Source organism: Megalobrama amblycephala, linkage group LG24, assembly GCF_018812025.1.
Source record: "Megalobrama amblycephala isolate DHTTF-2021 linkage group LG24, ASM1881202v1, whole genome shotgun sequence".
NCBI lineage: Eukaryota > Metazoa > Chordata > Actinopteri > Cypriniformes > Xenocyprididae > Megalobrama > Megalobrama amblycephala.
Window position 1 is genome coordinate 14,180,011 of NC_063067.1, and position 20,041 is coordinate 14,200,051.

Sequence of the window (20,041 nt, forward strand, 5' to 3'; positions counted from 1 at the left end):
CCTGCAATAGAGATAAATACAATACATTTGCATGCAAAACTAACGGAATTAAGAGGTGTATAATCATTTACTCTCTACTCATCTTTCAGGTTTTTCCGGTTTAGGGCACTGCTTTTACTCAAGCCCAATATGACAACATCATAGTTGCTTAAGCATAGTTGCATAAATGTCTGCAGCTCCTATAGAAAAACAAAACAGTTTTAAACCAATGAGTTTAAAGGTCTGTCAAATTCCAGCAAAGCTACTGATTGATTAACAAAACAGAAAATAAAGAAAATAAATACTCCTTATGAAATATGTAGTTACTTACTTGTGTAGTTACCTATTGTATAAGATAAGTATACATGCACAATATTCAATACTGAGTCAGTCAATTTTAGCTGCACAAAAATAATTAAGTGCTGAAAAACACTGATTATCACCAGGCCCACAGGTAAACTACAAACCCAGAACACCTCTGAGAACTGAACTTAAAGGGATAGTACACACAGAAATCAAGCATCCTGCGTCAGTTCAGACAGGACTCGTAGTCAAGCTCCGCTATCAGCTGATTCGTAAATTCCAACCCCACCCATATCAGCTGATCCGATTTCTATGGACTCCATTGGCAACTCTAAAATAAGACGCGTTACTTAAACGCAGCTTCCGTCTCTCTGCTTGTTTGGCTGCTTCTGCATGCTGCTTGCAACCCACTTCCTCCCCAGCTCCTCCTTAAACTTGTGTATAACTTAATCAGTGTCATTCTGTTGTCATTGATGCATGCTCTGTTCTCAATAGGGGGATTTTCTGCTGCTCTCCCAGTTAAAAATGGGAGGTTGTCCCCAGAAGCTGCTGCTGTTCCCGGTCTTGGCTTTCATGGAGCTCATGAAAAGGATGGGGAATTTATAACAGAGCCATACCGCCAAATTGTAACTTTAGCAAAATATGCCATTAAAAATGGACTAAATTTTGTCTCTTGTAATTTTTGACTTAAGTGGTCCTGACTGAAATAAAAATTCTGACATAATTTACTCACACTTAAGTAGTTCCAAACCAAGTGGCAACCTCCCCCAGTTTCTCGTGAAGCCAATACGGAAGTGACTTAAACTGCAATTCATCGACTGGCCGCTAGGGACAGGCTGCAGAAGTGAGCAGAATCTCATTGACCATCATGTTAAATTAGCCAAGTTTACAGCAGAAAAAAACATGTTTACAGTCTGGTTCAAATTGAGGTTTTGGTCTATACTGCGAATTTTGCCCTTCATGACAACTCTGAGGGGGGTGAATTTTTTTATAGCTCATCTGTTTAAATTATATTAAGCCTTAAAGTTCTGCATAATTAAGGGCGTGGTCACTTGAGTGACAGGTATGCCGCTGCTGTCTGTGAGCCGTCATGTTACCTCAGCAGCTCATTTCAGCCGCTGAATTTGGCATCTCAGTCGTATTTGTGCTTTTTTCTGGATTATTTTATACAATATATGGCTTGCTGCATACTCGAGACTGATGTGCGTCTGTGTACATGTGCTCACATGCGGAAGATAAACAGAACACACGTTGTTGGATCGTCGTGGCATTGGCTAAAAGTTTTGTTCCTGAGATTTACTACAATGACAATACCAGGAGGATATACAGCTCCGACAGCACTGCTTGGATATAACTAAAACTGCTGCACTATTTTGAAAAATTATACTTTGGACACGTGCTCATTAGTTTGAGAGAACATTTGAGAGATATACATCTGGTACATATATATATAATATATATATATATATATATATATATATATATATATATATATATATATATATATATATATATATATATATATATATATATATATATATATATATATATATACCCAAGTGCCACAGATTGGATTCATCTCGCGATCTCTATTTCATTATAAAGGAATGAAATCCCATTTGATTTGGGTTATTTGCACACCCCACACAAATTAATTAGCCTACTGGTGTTGGAGCATCTATAACGTTATTGTAAAAAAAGCACCGTAGATTGACAGTAAACCTTTAGTACTTTCTAATTGTATTGTTATCTTTATTAATATTTTAGATAGTATCTAAGATAGATAGCTAGGCGGGCGTGGTTTCAGCAACAAGTCGCATGGGCTCCAACTACGTCCCGCCTCTTTGCCCATTTTCAGTTATCCGGGAGTGACGTGCGGTGATGCGCAGTTAAGATGGCCGCGGCCTCATTTTCGCGTCAAAACTGCTGTTCAGAACTCTATGGGTGACGTCACGGACACTACGTCCATATTTTTTTTACAGTCTATGTTCCAAACCTGTATAAATTTCTTTGTTCTGCTGAACACAAAGAAAGATATTTGGAAGAATGTTAGTAACCAAACAGATCTCGCCCCCCATTTACTACCATAGTAGGAAGAGTAAGTACTATGGTAGTCAATAGGGGATGAGATCTGCTTGGTTACAAACATTCTTCCAAATATCTTCCTTTTTGTATAGCAGAACAAAGAAATTCATACAGGTTTGGAACAACTTAAGGGTTAGTAAATGATGACAGAATTTTCATTTTTGGGTGAACTATCTCTTTAACTGGATGCATTTTATTCACCCACACATACCCTGGCTTTTAAATATTTTGGGTAATTTGATGGTTCTTTCAGTTAGCAATATATGTGTTACCAGCTCAATCTGCAGATTTTCTCTCAAAATTAGCACACACACACACAAAACCCTGAACAAAAAACAAAATTTATTGTATTATCATAACTGTTTCTGAGCCAGTCTAATGTAAAAACTGGTCTAAAACTTGATTAAAACCACAAGTAAATTGATTGAGAAACGTCTCTTAACACGTGACTGTTGATTTGTCAAGCGATGGCGCCAGAGAAGCGCACTAATTCTCTAAAAGCTGGTCTAAAACTAGATTAAAACCACAAGTAAACTGATTGAGAAACGTCTCCTCACACGTGACTGTTGATTTGTCAAGCGATGGCGCTAGAGAAGCGCGCTGATTCTGCCCTATGACGTAATTGATTCGAAGTTCTGCTTTAGATTTACTCTCAGTAATATCTGTGCGTCCTGCAAATAATTCATATAGCTAATATTCCAGTTTAAACTGAATGTCCTTTTTAGTCCGTCGATATTTATTATTAAAAAGAAATCAGTAGGTGTTTTTTTTAGCGTTTTGTGTCGCTGAAAACGACATTTTTTTTCGTGAAGAACATACGCTCGCTGAAAACAGGATGAAAACAGAGGTGTCAGCCGCTGCTACATTCATCAGCGGTTTACTGAGCAGCAGCGTCTCTCTCACTGGAGACCAGCTGCAGCTCTTCACTCACTCACTCACTGATGCGCTTCTAGGTGAGAGAAGAGGATGTGTGTGGGTTGGCCTGCTTTACTTTACTGAGTATTCATACGCCTCTGATATCCTTTTTTTTTTTTTGATTGTATTTAACATCTTGACATATATATATATATATATATATATATATATATATATATATATATATATATATATATATATTAATAATAAAAATATATATATATATTTTTTTTGATTGTATTTAACATCTTGACATATATATATATATATATATATATATATATATATATATATATATATATATATATATATAATTATATTATATTATATTAATAAAAAAAAATATATATATATATATATATATATATATATTTTTTTTTTTTTTTTTTATTTTTTTTTTTTTAAACATAGATGCCATCAGTAACATTCTTTTGAATAATCTATTGTTATTTTTATGACAAATAATAATAAAATGCTTTAAAACATTTGTAAAGTTTCTGTATGCAGTTTGATATGTCTCTCTTTTAGAGCACTATCGGCACCATTGGTTTCCTCATGCTCCCTGCAGAGGCTCTGGCTACAGATGTTTACGGATCAACCGTAAAATGGACCCTCTCATAGGAAAAGCAGCCTCTGCTGTTGGACTTACACAAGAGCAGCTTTTCTCATCACTTCCAATAGAGCTGACCCTGTGGGTGGACCCTTCCGAGGTGTCCTATCGGATTGGTGAGGATGGATCCATCTGTTCTCTCTACAAGTCCTCAGTGATACGGCCTAAAAGTGCCTCCTCAGCAGATACGTCAGCCCACAGGAAGGAGAAACTGAAAACCAGACGATTGAATTGATTAAAAGGGTTCAACATAAAGGAAGGGTCTTTGTTTTGAGAGATTTTGAAACCCTCTCTCTATGTAAATTCTGCACTTGTTTAAAACATTAAAGGAGTAACTGAATGTGCAACATAAATGGTGCATGCATCCTACATATGTCCACAAGCACAAAGATCATGATCATTTAATTTTGGTTAGTGTAATCTTTTAATCTGAAATTGTATGAAAACACTCACATTTGATTCTTGAAGAAATGAGTAACAGTTTTTCCCCAAGTATGACAAATGAAAAATATTTAAAAAACTGAATATTAATGGAATGGCACAATTTGTGTAAAAATAAATTAGATTTTTTAATTAGGCTAGTAGGCCCCCAATTCCAAACCCATTCCATGAAGTTCCCCCCACACAGATTTTGTGTGGATATTAATGCCAGTGGAAATTTGGAATCAGCATTGGTGACTTTTACGTACCATGCGCCTCAGCACTCAGTAACCCCGCTCTGTGACTTTACGTGGTCTTTGCGTCATGGCTGAGTTGATGCTGTTCCTAAATGCTTCCACTTTCCAATAATAACACTTACAGTTGACCATGGAATATCTAGCAGGGATAAAATTTCAGAAACTGACTTGCTGCAAAGGTGGCATCCTATCACAGTACCACAAGCAAATTCACTGAGCTCTTTAGAACTACCCATTTTTTTACAGGCTGCATGGCTAGGTGCTTGATTATAATAATTAAGAGGTGCGTCCCAATACTTTTGTCCATATATTGTACTTCTGACATATTTTTTATTAACACTTATGTACATACTTATTCTATTTTATAAAATAAAAATATTATATATAAAACTTAGATGAAAATGAGAAATGTTCACTTGGCAACTAACTGAAACCTAATTTAAAGGGTTAGTTCAACCAAAAATGAAATTTCTGTCATTAAAGCTGCAGTAAGTCCGTAAGTTTTGCCTCTTTGTCGCCATCTCTGTTTGAAACCTGCAATTACAGTTATTTGCGGAATTATCATCTTCATGTGGGTTGTGCATCGGCACGACTCCTCAGCGCGGATGAATCTAATGTTTTGAGGTGCAGCAGTGTGGATCTTCACTGTACTTTTTAAATGCTACGTCTTGTATGTATGTCCAAATTAAGACGTTTTACCGGAAAATGTCATCTATGTCAATGTCAATGTCAAGTAAGTAACATGTCATCCACTTTTGTTGTGCAAATTATTATTGTTATACTTTGTTCTCGAATTGTTAATGTTAAAAACTTAAACATTGCGTGACTATGTGTATGTATATGTGTATTATCGTTATCCATAACTGTATGGATTAAGCGAAAACGTGTGCTACTGTTACCATATTACCCAATGAACCATTGAAATGTCTTAACTGTCCAGCAGAAAAATAGCCATCTCTGCGTCCGTTTTTTGGTCACGTCAACTTTCAAAAGCCCTGCCGACATCTCTTGTTTTCGCACAGACCCGGTCGCTTTCCCTTTTTTAGGCTCTCCGTAGTCCACACTCCGCAGTGTGGTAAAATTCTTTTACTTCGTTTTTACCACAGTTGTCGATTTAAACTTTCTGAATTACAAGCCACCATCTCAAGTTTAAATACATTTCAGCTGCTGTAAGAAAAGGCTACAAATGATGCGCCACCAGCAGCATCCACACATGCGATACTAGCTGTATACAGACGTGATAATGACGCAAAGACAAACGTCAGCAAACTATTATTTTGGTAGGATTTCCCGCGAAATCCTACCAGTGTCACTTGCATTATAAAACATTATTACAAGCTTACCGTTGTGAATCGAGCTGAATATAGATAGTTTTGAACACTGATTGATTATCTACTTTCTCAGTAATTGATTTAGGATACTTTTTAACCCCAAAAAAGTTACTGACAGCAGCTTTAATTGCTCACTCTCATGTCGTTCCACACCCGCAAGTCTTTCATTCATCTTCGGAACACAAATTAAGATATAAATCTGAGAGGTAAGTTATATGACTTGTCCATAGACAGCAATATAATCACTTTCAAGGTCCAGAAAGGTTCTAAAGACATAGTTAAAACAGCCGATGTGACTGCAGTGGTTCAACCTTAATTTTATGAAGCAACGAGAATACTTTTTATGCGCAAAAACAAAACAAAAATAACGACTTTATTTAACAATCTCTTCTCTTCCCTGTCTTTATCCTTATGCAGCTGACGCAGTAAGCACAGTGAAGGCTTCCGTGTTTACGCCCGAATGCCGGCTCAGTATTGGCCAAAGCTGATCATGTGAGCAGCACAACACGTGTACAATAATGAGCGCTGGATGTTAATAACATGAGAATGACACAGAAGAGAAGATATTGTTGAATAAAGTCAATATTTTTGTTGTTTTTGCGCACTTCATAACATTAAGGTTGAACCACTGCAGTCACGTCGACTATTTTAATGATGTCTTTAGTACCTTTCTGGACCTTAAAAGTGGTGATTAAATTGCTGTCTATGGATGAGTCATATACCTCTCGAATTTCATCAAAAATATCTTAATTTGTGTCTGAAGATGGATGAAGGTATTACGTGTGTGGAACAACATAAGGGTGAGTGACAGAATTTTAATTTTTGGGTGAACTAACCCTTTAATATTAGTTGTTACTTAACTAATATATTTTCCCTGATAGAAGCCCAAACGTTAAGCCTTCATTCACTCTCACATCTGTTGAGATGTTCACACTCTCTCCATTATGCATCAGTTGGTAGAGCTGCAGGCAAACCATGCAGAATAATATCCGGACTTTGCCGCAAAGATGCTTTTCCTTTAATAATAATTTTGCTGATCTTTTTCTTTATCTGTATATTAAACTGTCCAGTCTGTCTAGGCTTCATCATACGTCCCATCAGGTTAAGTAACGGCACCCAGAGGGAGGTTGAGGAAGTGTGCTTTAAAAGTCTTGGAATGCATTTGTTTGAACACCTGGTTAATTCTGCTCCCAGGTTATCACATGCCTCCGATAAAAACAAGCAGTACTCCAAAAGTGCTCAAAACCCAGCGGATCGCTGTTAAAGCCATCAGATCCGTCTCGATTTACAGAGATTTATAAAAGTGAAGTTATGTATATCATTCAGCATGGCAACCGAATGATGTTTGAAATCTATTTCACAGCACTTTGTCATGCATTTGCGGTTTAAAGACAATATTATTTCTATTAATTCTATTTTGTCTTAATCAAAAACAGGGGGACAGAAGTGTTTTTTTCCTCTTCTCTCAGTCCCATCCCCTGATATACCTACCAAAAACAGACAGCTGCATTTCTAACAATAAATGTCACATGAGTTGGACAACACACTCTTTTCATAATCTTAACTCACATGAGATTAATCGATTGCTTTTTTGAGTTTGCAAGTTTTAAAAGTTCACCATGTTCAAAAATGCTGTCCAAGATTCCTGAACTAATAATAATTTCCTGTTGAACTCCATCCTTTATTTCCATAGCCAGCACTGTTCATTCTCCCCTATATTTTCCCTTTATTTTTCCAAATCACAGTGTTCCCTGAAAATGTCTCATTATATCACTAAAGGGAGGAACAGGTCTTAAAGTTATTATAAGATCATGTTTATTCACAAGAAGACAGCAAAATAAATCAGTTTCAAAGTGTTTTTATCCACTTTACTCACTTTAAGCACAATTTCAAAACACAAGCACATGGACATAAAATGGATTAGTAATCAATACATCTTCATTACAGTTTATTTTGGCAGGAATGGGAGCGAGTGATTCGTTAAATAACCTTCCGACAGCACAGAGTGGGTTAAGGCCAGTTTCATGAATTGTTTTTTAATGGTTCACAGGCAGTCACTGCAGAGAAGCTCTTTAAAGGTCTCATTTTACTCAGAGGCTGTGACACACTGCGCTGCTCTTCACACAGGACAAGAACTGTTTCTCCTCACAACAGGATGGATCTCAGGATTTTACTCTTTTTCGTGATCGTGCCGTGGATATTTTGTGAAACGGCAAGAACCAATAAAGTGGTACCTAGACACAAAGGGGTTTTGAAAGTAGTAGATGATGAAGAATTTATCTCAGAGAGTAGAGTTGTCATGGAAGCCAAGAAACCAAAGGTACGACAATTTAATGCTGATTATGCATTTGTATACAGAAATTTGTAAAAAGAATTGTGATATTAAAATAGAATTTTGCTTAACATACTGATGTTTTTGATGGCTAAATCAAATATATATAGAATGCCAGATATCATAAATCTGTTCCAAGAAAGGTATGCAATGGAAAACCTGTTAAATCCATAATGGGATTGTGTCCAATGGAAAACAGTGCAATCGGCAAGTTATCTGGGAACTCATGAGCACAATGAAAGGCAAAATAGCATGCGAACTGGTTGAACCCATTGATTTTGAGAGGAAACAAAATAATGCAATTTTCTTGTCATCTGCTTTACTATAGAAAAAGGTCATTCTTAACACAGACTATGATAGTCCAGCTGATACAGATGATGAAAGTCCAGGAGCAGATGATAAAGAGGAAAGGGGTATCTATTCTTTACTTTAATTTTGCATTAATTTAATTAAAAGTAATATTTGAGCCTCTTTGTTTTTATTTTCATTTTATTTTTCAGAACTTCCTACTTGCCTGATGTGTGTGTGTCTAACTGGCTCGGTGTATTGCGAGGAAGTTTCTCCAGACATGACAACAGTTCCACCACTGCCAAAGGAAACAGCTTACCTCTATGCGCGCTTCAACAAAATCACTAAAATAACAAACAAAGACTTTGCTGATGTTGGTATGGGATGCTAGAATGTTTTTTGGGTGTGTCCACCAATTACACAATGTGTAATGATTGGAACCGGATCAATGTAATTAGGGCAACTGAGTGAAACTTTCCTCGAGACTATTTTGAAAGGCTCCAACAGAACTGAGAAAGGTCCCTTAGAGCCACTAGTATAGAAGGGGAGACAAATCTAGAAGGTTTTGTGCATTTAAATAGATAGTTAACCCAAAAATGAAAATTCTGTCATCATTTGCTCACCCTCATGTTGTTCCAAACACCTGCGACTTTCTTTCTTTTGGACATTTGGATCTCATTGACTTAAAAATAAAGGTTCATGATTTCACACTAACATACAATTGGAAATATAGTATAGAGTATTTGGCATGCTGTCCGAGGAGAGGGAACCAAGCTCGGAATTTGCCCAGAACCCAGAGCACTCCCCCAATCCCTGGCTGGGATAGGAATAATCGAGAGTGAGGAGTTGGGGTGGAGGAGGGATGCTGGAAAAAATATCATGTAACAGAGGTAAGACGGCTCTATATATATAAGCCTCCTCTTGCACTGATTGGGCTGATTATCTGAACGTGCTCCTCCCAAAGTAAAACATAATTTCTTTATTGGCATCTATGGTTCAATACAGAACTTTTAAAATCCATGGAACCATTTCATTGCATAAAAGGGTTCTTCAGATTATTAAAATGTTCATCACTCTAAGAAAGCGTCTTTTTAGAACTGTCAACTGAAAGGTTAATTGGGGAACCTAAAATAGCATCACTCGAAAAAGTCCTTTTTGGAACCTTTATTTTTAAGAGTGCATGGACAAAAGCCACAGAAGTCATACAGTTTTGGAATGGCATGAGGGTAAGTAAATGATGACAATGATGATCATAAGTTTATAAAAAGCTAAAAAATTCAGTTGTACCCCCATGGTAATGTCCAAATTTGTAAATATATATAAACAAATGGTGCTATATAGTACTAAAAGTGGTTCTTTGGCTCGTAATCATAGGGGAATCACTTTAAGTGCTGTATAGCACCAAATCTTGGTGCTTCAATGGTTCTTCAGCGGTTCTTTGAGGTGGTTAAGGTGGTATATAGCACCACTGCTGTATAAAGAACATTTTAAGCCCCTTTAAAGGTTCTTTACGAGACAAAGAACCACCATTGTTGCTGTTTAGCACCATTTTTGTTGAAGAAATAAAATGCAATATGGCACCTCTTATGGGTTCTACATAGCACCATTTGACAAAAGTGCTGTAGAGCACCTTTAAAGATATGGTGCTACATAGCACCAAAAGTGGTTCCCCTATGATTATGAGCAAAGAACCACTTTTAGTGCTATATAGCACTTTTTTCTTTCATATTATATTTCTTTACAGCTACGCTGAGAAGAATTGACCTGTCTGGCAACCTCATCTCTGAGATAGAAGATGGAGCATTTTCAAAACTTGATCATCTTGAGGAACTAACACTCGCTGAGAACAAGCTGGTCAAACTGCCAATGCTACCATCCAAACTTGTGTCTCTCAATGTCAATCACAATCTACTTAAAACAAAGGGAGTGAAAGCAAACATTTTCAAGGTAAAAGTGAACAAAAGAAAGAATCTTAAATGTTATTGATAGAATTTTGTTTTGTTCATTGTGGCTGGCTTCCATCTTTTGCATTAGAAACTCAGCAAGCTGTCATACCTGTACCTTGGAGACAACGGGTTGGAGGCCGTCCCACCGCTTCCGGAAAGTCTGCGTGTGGTTCATCTACATGTACGGCCATCTCTGTATAGTCTCAATATATTTATACTGTAGTATTTAGTATGTGTCCCTAAATGTATGAATACTTTTAAAATGATTTTCAGAACAACAACATAACGTCACTGACGGATGACACGTTCTGCAAAGGAAACAACACGCACTACATCAGGTACAACATGCAGGAAGTTCGGCTCGATGGAAATCCGATAACCCTGGCTCAACATCCCAACAGCTTCATCTGTTTGAGAGCTCTACCGATTGGACACTACAAGTAATTCGCTGAGAAGAAGAAAATGTTCCTTGAGCCATCATCCAATTGGCAACTGCTGTTATAATGTTAGACAGCACATTCACAAAGATTTAACAGTGTAATAAAGAATATTGACTTTTAAGACTTTTCAGTGCATCGCACATGTAGAAGTTTAAGATCATTTAGATAATTGTTAAGACACATATACAGGCAATAACAAGTATTTTCTTGACTTTCCTTCTGTGTAATCATTTTGTTATATTTTTGTTCAAGATTTTGTAGTAAAAGTAAAAGTTGCAAAATAAGAAGTAAGATGTGAGGCAATAAATGTCTATAAATCTAAACTTGGAAAATGATATTCCGTGGGATTTTTACTGACATCCATTGCTGGTAAATAAATTCATTTTGGACCAACAGAGTTTGCTGGATTTTATCTTCATAAATGTAACACAAAGTATACTATAACTGATTTTTTTTTCTGCCACAGCTAAGTAGAAAAAAAAAAGATTCTGTAAGTCATAATAATGAGAATCTTTCATAATTATGGCTTAGTTTATCATTATATTGATAACATTTCTCATAACTGACTTCAAGGTGATAGAGAGGATTTTTTTGTCGACTGAGAATCCAAAGACCGTTACTGAGTTTTTGAAATGAGCGCATGCGTAAGAACAACCCCCCTCCTTCACAGCTCATTTCAAAGGAACGCCTCCCAAAACTCGTGCACGAGTATTGGAACACGAGTGTTTACCACCGGCATTCCCTGTGTCGTTTTAGTGGATACATTATGTCGGACTCACCGCAGGTAACTCATAATCTGCAGTTGTTACTCCTGTCTCCTGACAAAAACATTGCATGCGGTGCCTGTAGAGTGTGGAAAGTTACTGGAGCGCGCAGCTGCGCTCGTCTCTCACAAGGAACGTCACGGCAGTGATTGACAAGCCAGAGGGCCAATCGTTTACGCGATCATCGATGTTTTTAAGGCCCTACCTCGTGCACAGATGATGTATATTAATATTATTACTTTCAGTGCATCTAATAAATAGTCTTTTATCAGTTAGTAAAGACAGTTTCAAGTAATATTGCAAAAATGTATAAAACAAAACATCCTATTTAGCACCTTTAACATTGCATAGTAATAAGAAAGTCAATACAAGAAAGTTTGTCATTAAGTCATTATTATGAGTAAGTTTCTCTTTATTATGGGAAGTCATTCGATTTTTTGTCTAATTTTATGACATTAACTTAAGTTTTTAAGTTAACATTTTTCCTTATGAGATAAGCAAAAATTAAACAAGAAAGTTTCTCATTATTATGAGATATTAAAGGTAGGGTAGGCAATTTTTTATAAACACTTTTTGTTATACTGGTTGAAACTCTCTCACAACCTGATAGCAATCAATAATTGAAGTGGTCTAAATATTAAAACGTACATATATCTTCTGTGGAAGTCTCAGGAGCAAAAAATGTTCATCCAATCGTTTCATTCGGTCTGAGTGCAATGATACGATGTCCTACCTGCCTGTCAACAGCTGGATCCCAATTCAGAGGCTGCATCTTTTGAAAGCTGCATTCGAAGGCCGATTGCGCCCCAGTGGCATGACGAAGACTTAAAATGCGGTCTTCAAATGCATCCTTCGTGTCCCGTGAAATGAAGGATACAACAGATGGATCCTTTGTGGCCTTGCCTAACCCAGAATTCATTGCACACCAGTGATGACAGGATTTTTTTTTTGAGTGAAATTGCCGAATTACACTTTTAAATGTAAGTATTGGGTTTCAGCTTACTGAAATATCTAATCATATAGATGTAAAAATAAAACCCCCCTTTAAAGCTGCTCAAATGTTGACTTGTATCTTACTAAGATGCGATTATATATTGGGATGCAGCAAACATTTAAGGTGCTTCTCTTTTTTTATTTGTGCATCATCGTTTCCTTTCTCGCATCTTAGCTCCACAACCTTAGGATGCGAGGGAAGGATACACCTATGTATCCTCGCTCATGACTCCTCAGGAAGCTTAACCGCTCCTCGAGGTGTAATTAGAGAATCGAGATGTCCTTCAAGATGGCTGAATTTGATCGGTTTCCGGATCACAGGCTGGAGGATAGAGGAGCGAGGAAATGAGGTAGAATCAACTTGAGTATTGAGAAGCACCCATGTATTTCCATACCTCTGCTCACACAGACATCACAAGTCATCAGCGTATTCTATATGCAGAGTTGTAGACACTCACCAAGCACTACAAACAAACTGCAGCCACCTTTTACAGTTCCTCCTGAACCAAAACAACAAGCTTATGCTGCATTCACGCCATGTCATAAACGTAATTACAAGATGGCACCTTTGACATGCTACCTGTAGCTGTTTATGTCCTCAGACTCTGATTTATGCAACACTAAAAATGCCGAAATTAATCTGCAGCAGTCAGGTGGTACAAGTAAGAGCTCTGTAAATTAGGCTGCGTTCACGCCACCTCGTATTTACCGGAATATTGAGATGATAACACGTGACGTAATATTCAGAGCTGTTCATGTCCTTGGACTGGTAATTATGCGTTTCCATGGCACCACTATCAACACCTATGAATCTACTGCGGTCAGGTGGTACAGCGGCCACGTGCTTTCAGAAATCTCCCAGCTTACAAGCTGTAATTACAAGCTCTACAAGGTCGTGAATGCTTTTTACAAGCTAGAATCTCGTAACTACAGGAATTACGAGGCTGTGTGAACGCACCCTTATTTACATTTATTATTTTTGTAATGTTATGTGCTTTGAGACATGAGGTAATTTAACGCCATCTCCCGTGACGCTTTGCAGACTGTGTTGTGTGCATTCATCTGTTTTGGAGGAGGCGTGGCTTTGGAGACGCTCTGAAGTTAGGGTGGGATTGCATGCTTTCAAAGCTAGCTTGCTATTGTTAGCCTCACCAAAATTACCTACCCTACCTTTAAGTCATGATTATGAGAATGTTTAAGAGATACCAAGTCATTTTATTATTTTTTTATGATGTTTTTTTTTCATTACAAGACACTAAATTATATTTTTTTCTGTATTTAAGATATTAACTCATTCATTTATTATTTTTAGATACTAAGCCATAATTACAAGAAAGTTTCTCATTATTATATGCTGTCATTATTATGAGAGCGTTTCTCAATTTAACGTCACTAAGTCATAGTTAAGAGATTCATTTCTCATTATTACAACTTACAAAAAAATATTTTTCCTCATCTGTAGTAAAAAAAACAAAACAGGCTTCCAAAGTGTATTAGTTTGAATCACAGAACAGACCATTTTTATTGCGTAAATAACATCTTTATCTTAGTCAATACAAAAATTGCACCTTCCTCACAGAAACACACTGGCAGTCTTTTGCACATCATCTGTCCTCAGTTGCGCAGTCCCTGTCACTGCTGCCTTACAGTTGATGTATATTAGTATCCCCATTTTTGAATTATATCAAAAGTGTGTTAGTGTGCAAAAGTGTTGGTTTCAGTCTCCTCATCACGATGATCGTGTATTTCCAGTGTGTCCTCATTTGGCTTCAGACTTCAGAACAATCAAGCCCCCATCAATCTTGTGTTGGTATTCCCTCTCCGATTGTTTTCTTCTGTAGACATCATCTGTGGAGGCAGAGAATAATGTAAACACTTATCCATAACAATCACCAATACAGAATTAACAGTGATTCATATAAGCTTACATAAAAATAGGGTATTTAATATTAGTCAACTGTGTACCATCGTTGTACCCTAAGTAAATGATAGACATTAAAAGTAAATCATCATTCACGTTGGATTAGCACAAACATCACAGTGGCAAGCCTGCGCAAAGAGGACGCAAAATGATGCACAGAAACGCTTCAAAGAAAGGGGCGTGTGTGTATACATAACATTTGACTTACAAAACGTTTCTCGTCCTATTCTCACGTTAATCATGATCCACTCCATGACACCCCCGATACAAAAGAACACTGGCAAAAATCTGTACGTTCCAAAACGTCTTTTTCCAGGTACAAGACTTAATATATATTTTAGGTTCCGACTTTTTCTGAACATCTTTCTTTCAAAACACAATTACCAGCTAGACGCTTCTAAAGCACAGCACAATAACATGCACTAATAAAAATGAGTTGTAATCGCTAGAATACAACATCTGCTCAGTTGTGCCCTTCAACACTGATCTTGCACTTAACGCATGTATCCACTGCGCTGACAGAACAGGAATATACAACATGGCGGCGTAAACGTCATGATTAGTGTGTTCTGATAGGTCCGCTGGCTGGACTCTACCAAATCTGATATAAGAGAGGGCTGACGTCCTTTTTATACAGTCTTTGGCATTGGGGGTAAAAAAAAAAGTATTTAAGCATATAAACATTTAACTATGATATATAACAATTTAACTTTGAAAAAAGCCTCTCTATGATTTATATTTTTAAGTGCTCTCAATAGATAGTCTAAAATAAGACAATTGGCTCATGCTGATACTTTTTGTTTCTTTTTGAAATGAAACTGATGAACAAATCAATGAAATTTATTTCTATTTACAGCATGTGGACATTTAATACTTAAAGAATGTGTTAGAAATACATGCACTCTAACATCTTGATGTTGCACATAGTGCACAATGTTTGACAGATTTCTCATCTGATGGAATGACTGAATACCTGAAACATTTTCTGGTGAATCAATTTTTTTTTGTTTTTTTACATGGTCAAGGTGTCCATAGATTACTGAACAATGCTTGAGTATCATCTGAATATGTATTTATATCATATATCATTTTATATCATATATCATTTTGATGCTTTCATTTTGAACAAATCTTGAACATTTCATTCCCTTTTTCTTTTGCTTGGCCTCAAATGACAATGGAATTTCTACATATTAAAACATCGCATTGGAAACAGCAGCAACCACATTTGACATTCATAAATTTGTCAGTCTTCTACTTTATATGCTAGTCGGCAGAAAGTCCAGTGATGCTCCACTGTGTTCTCATTGGCACGCTCACTCATGTGGTGCACCCGTGTGTTTCGAATGGTGAATCCCTGTTTGGTGATGTAGTCCATGAGGTGGACCCTTAGAGACACCTCTTGATGATGGTCACATGGTCCAAAGGTGAAAGACACCTGACAGTCTCTTGTGTCCATCATGTGTTTGTTCCACTTGGTGAAGCTGTTGGATATTCCCTCAAGTAGCGAGTGGACCTTGGTGGTTATGGTTAGTTGTGTGATAATAACCGCTACTGGGTTTGAGTACTTAGACAGCTTGCGGGTGCTGGACAACTCCACCACCTGCTCAAAAGTGTCCAGCGGGTACAGAGGTTTTGGGTCATTGAGGCATTGTATTAAAGGCTCGATCTGATAGAAGTCAGCTTCTTTACGCAGAAGGTCCATCTCCATGAAGTCAACAGGAAGAGTGAGCTCGGATGTACGCAGGAAGTTTAATATGTAGCGGAAAAGCGTCCCGTCCCGATCGATGAAGTAGTTTCCCTGAGCGTCCCGCGTGGTGGGGAAGTCGCCACGGAACATGGCGCCCAGCATGGAATCTGGGTAACGTTGAAGAGTGGAGACAGAGGTCGTGTAGAGGTGACCTCCGACATTTAAGGTGACTGGGTGAGTCAACTAAAAGAGATGGACAATAGTGAGAAAACTTTAATGTAACTCATCACACAATCAAAAAGTGTTTTCATTCAAGACTTTAATGTAACTAACCTGTTAATAGCGAGAAAAAAAAAGAGAAGATGCTAATAACAGGTAGTGTTAAATCAAAACTTTTACCAAAAATGAAACTAAAGATAATTGAAAATAAAGTTTGTGTAATTGAAACCAATACGCTATTCAGTAGTTTATCCAGGTTAGGTGCACAAAGTAGACGCTGACGCGGTCAAAATGCGTCAATGGAGAAGTACAAATTAAACGCCAATGTTTCGGTCATCCAAAACTATTTAGGCCGAAACTGAAAAAAAAATGTTTTTGCCGTTTTGGCAGAATATTTTTGGTTGCTGAAATTTTGGCGCATCACTAATAACAGGATCTGGGAAAAAATTAGGAAATGGTTCTTTCAATTCCTGCACTTATATCTGAATCAGATTGGACAGAACTTACAGTGTGTTGAACTGGAAATAGAAAAGGATGGTTTGTTAAAATGTAGGCTTTACATTTTGCTTTAAAGGTGCCCTAGAACCTGTTTTTGACCTGAATGTGTCTGTGAAGTTTCAGCTCAAAATACCCGATAGATTTTTTTTTTTAATTAATTTTTTTAACTGCCTATTTTGGGGCATCATTAACTATGCACCGATTCAGCGCGCGGCCCCTTTAAATCGCGCGCTCCCTGCCCAGTTATTATCGCTCCATCTGCCATTTTTCGCTATTGTTCTTGCTTGCTTACCTAGTCTGGTGATGATTCAGCTGTGCACAGATCCAGACGTTAATACTGGCTGCCCTTGTGTAATGCCTTGAACATGAGCTGGCATATGCAAATATTGGGGGCGTACATATTAATGATCCCGACTGTTACGTAACAGTCGGTGTTATGTTGAGATTCGCCTGTTTTTCGGAGGTCTTTAAAACAAATAAGATTTACATAAGGAGAAGGAAGCAATGGAGTTTGAAACTCAATGTATGTCTTTTCCATGTACTGAACTCTTGTTATTCAACTATGCCAAGGTAAATTCAATTTGAGGGCACCTTTAAAGTTTAAAATGATGTTAAAAGCTTAAAGTTTATAGGTCATAATTCGAAGGCTACATAGACATTGCAGTCAGAAAGACAGCCCGCCCATCTATCTATGGAAACTTTGACCTATTTGAATGTCAGTTATGGAAAAACCTTCAATCTGATTACTTAGAAAAAATACAGTCAATTCAAAACAGGCTGCAGGTCTAAACAGACATTGTTGGCTTTTGATTGAAAGAATTACAATTTTCACATTTTCAATGGCAATCTGTGACTTATGGGATCATCTAGTACAAGAAAACTGTAAAGGCCTGTTCACACCAACAATAAATAGCATAACTATGAACTTTTAATAATTGCTCTAATTCTATGAGAATAGCGAACAACACAGAGGAACAATATCATTGGAATTCTTTCAAGCTTGAGCATTTAACATTAAAAGATTGTTATAATGAATTTGTCTTCTCTAGTTTACAAAATACACTTATTTCAGTAGTACGAATGTCTAAATTTCAATTATTTTTAATTCTACTTCTTCAAATTCAAATTGCTATACTGTATGACACACAACTCTGGCTAATAACCAATATACTTCAAGTATAATAACAATAACTTAAGTTAAATATTCCTCCACATACATACCCTATGCCCCCAGTCCCCATTATCCATTTGATATGGATAGGTAGACCGCTCTGACCCACAGAAGAAGTTCGGATACTATGCTTGATTACACCTGCAAAAAAGACACTTATTAGCCACACAACAAGGCACATAAATATACAGACCCACTTAAGTGTCTCTGAATGTTTTCTGAGGCAATAATGACAATGAGATAAACACATTATGTATTTCTGTGTGAGGAAGCTCAATGAATTAGATGCTCAATAGAATGCTAGCTGTTTTGGTAAGACAAGTAACGTTAAACAGGTTTTCTACAACGTAAATACTTACCGTTTAGAAGAGTTAAGAACGTCCAGCGATTGTAACGTTACCTGCTGTACCTAACATTAAAACATGAACATGTTTTAATAAAATGAAGCGTTTTTACTATGAACCTTTGCTAGCCAGCTAACAGTTACCAATATACAGTTAGCTCCCTGCTAACTACTAATGTGACGGTGACGTAAATGAATAAAATAAAGGTTTCTCCGGACAGTCATACTGTGCGGGATAACCTCATCCTTACCCGTCTCCAGAGCTGAGGGGTTTAATCGTCGGTTTTGATTGCGGCTACACAGGACACTGAGGGTTAGCTGCTCAAACACGACAATACAGCTGCCGCACTGTCACGTGACCTACACTAGCGTACATTACGGCCGATTCAATGCAATTCTAGATTGTCTCTTAAGGCTGCGGATAAAATGTTGCTTTGCACTATTATAACATAACTACAGAATTTCACAAGAACTTTTTGGAGATGGCAAATCATAGTTTATTGGACATGTGCCATTGTAATAGAGCTACTGATGAAATGCTGCAATGATGCTATAGGGGCCCACAGCAATTCAAGCAGGATAATTGTAGTAACTTGTATATAATTAATACATTTAAATTTATACATCTTTTAATAAATATGAATTAAATTTAAATATAAATGATTAATTCAATGTGTGTTTCTTCTAATAAATCCACAGTTTATAGTGCAAGTAATATTGTTTGAATCCTTATTTTAGTATTTAAATCCATAAACTCCACTTTTTTACACCATTTATTAATCTTTGTTAATGTTAGTTAATACAAAACAGTTAACAGTTAATACACTGTGTGAGAACTAATGTGTTAACTAATGTCAACAAATGTGACCCTGGACCACAAAACCAGTCATAAGTCACCCGGGTATATTTGTAGCAATAGCCAACAATACATTGTATGGGTCAAAATTATCAATTTTTCTTTTATGTCAAAAATCATTAGGATATTAAGTAAAGATAATGTTCCATGAAGATATTTAGTAAATTTCCTAGTGTAAATATATATTAAAAAATATTTTTGTGAGTGAATATGCATTGCTAAGGACTGCATTTGGACAACTTTAAAGAGATTTTCTCAATATTTAGATTTTTTTTTTATTTTATGACTGGTTTTGTGGTCCAGGGTCACAAATAAAACTTTTTAAAAATGTATTAGTACATGTTGAAATTGACATTAAGATTAATAAATGCACACTTCATGAACTGTTAGTTCATGTTAACTAATGTTATCAAGAACTTTACTTATTGTAAAGTGTTACCATATACTTTCTAAAAGCGTGATCTCTTTCTTTAATCAATCAAACTGAAAAACACTGCAACATTATTACTAGGAATATAATTTCTCCCAAAGTTTGTTTTATATATGCATGTATGTATGTATGTATGTATATATATATATATATATATATATATATATATATATATATATATATATATATATATATATATATATATATATATATATATATATATATATATATATATATATATATATATATA

At 36.5% G+C, this 20,041-nt stretch overlaps 4 protein-coding genes and 1 long non-coding RNA gene across 6 annotated transcripts; 2 read left to right on the forward strand and 3 right to left on the reverse strand.

Annotated features, from left to right (window-relative positions):
• Positions 1-13: 13 nt before the first annotated feature.
• Positions 14-4,975, reverse strand: LOC125259578. The gene is made up of 3 exons (XR_007182854.1): positions 4,582-4,975; positions 3,932-4,103; positions 14-179 (listed from the first exon to the last, which is right to left on the reverse strand). It is a non-coding gene; the product is annotated as an uncharacterized LOC125259578 (long non-coding RNA).
• Positions 2,896-4,147, forward strand: LOC125259576 (protein BTG1-like). The gene is made up of 2 exons (XM_048177287.1): positions 2,896-3,320; positions 3,811-4,147. The coding sequence occupies exons 1-2, from the start codon at positions 3,203-3,205 to the stop codon at positions 4,125-4,127; spliced, it is 435 nt and encodes a 144-aa protein (XP_048033244.1). The 5' UTR covers positions 2,896-3,202; the 3' UTR covers positions 4,128-4,147.
• Positions 4,976-5,230: 255 nt separating the features above from the next.
• Positions 5,231-11,299, forward strand: ognb (osteoglycin, paralog b). Its single transcript, XM_048177282.1, has 7 exons — positions 5,231-5,302; positions 7,951-8,220; positions 8,561-8,645; positions 8,733-8,897; positions 10,265-10,467; positions 10,555-10,647; positions 10,740-11,299. Exons 1-7 carry the CDS (start codon positions 5,246-5,248, stop codon positions 10,908-10,910), a joined length of 1,044 nt encoding a protein of 347 aa, XP_048033239.1. The 5' UTR covers positions 5,231-5,245; the 3' UTR covers positions 10,911-11,299.
• Positions 11,300-14,156: 2,857 nt separating this feature from the next.
• LOC125259577 (small integral membrane protein 4) lies at positions 14,157-14,946 on the reverse strand. Its single transcript, XM_048177288.1, has 2 exons — positions 14,793-14,946; positions 14,157-14,511 (listed from the first exon to the last, which is right to left on the reverse strand). The coding sequence occupies exons 1-2, from the start codon at positions 14,944-14,946 to the stop codon at positions 14,423-14,425; spliced, it is 243 nt and encodes an 80-aa protein (XP_048033245.1). The 3' UTR covers positions 14,157-14,422.
• kctd6b (potassium channel tetramerization domain containing 6b) lies at positions 14,157-18,897 on the reverse strand. 2 transcript variants are annotated; one of them, XM_048177284.1, is made up of 5 exons: positions 18,757-18,896; positions 18,522-18,571; positions 18,213-18,303; positions 14,793-16,517; positions 14,157-14,511 (listed from the first exon to the last, which is right to left on the reverse strand). In XM_048177284.1, exons 3-4 carry the CDS (start codon positions 18,237-18,239, stop codon positions 15,831-15,833), a joined length of 714 nt encoding a protein of 237 aa, XP_048033241.1. In that variant the 5' UTR covers positions 18,240-18,303; positions 18,522-18,571; positions 18,757-18,896; the 3' UTR covers positions 14,157-14,511; positions 14,793-15,830. The 2 variants fall into 2 exon arrangements, with proteins under 2 accessions (XP_048033241.1, XP_048033242.1); XM_048177285.1 differs by lacking the exon at positions 18,522-18,571 and having other exon boundaries at positions 18,757-18,897.
• Positions 18,898-20,041: the final 1,144 nt, after the last annotated feature.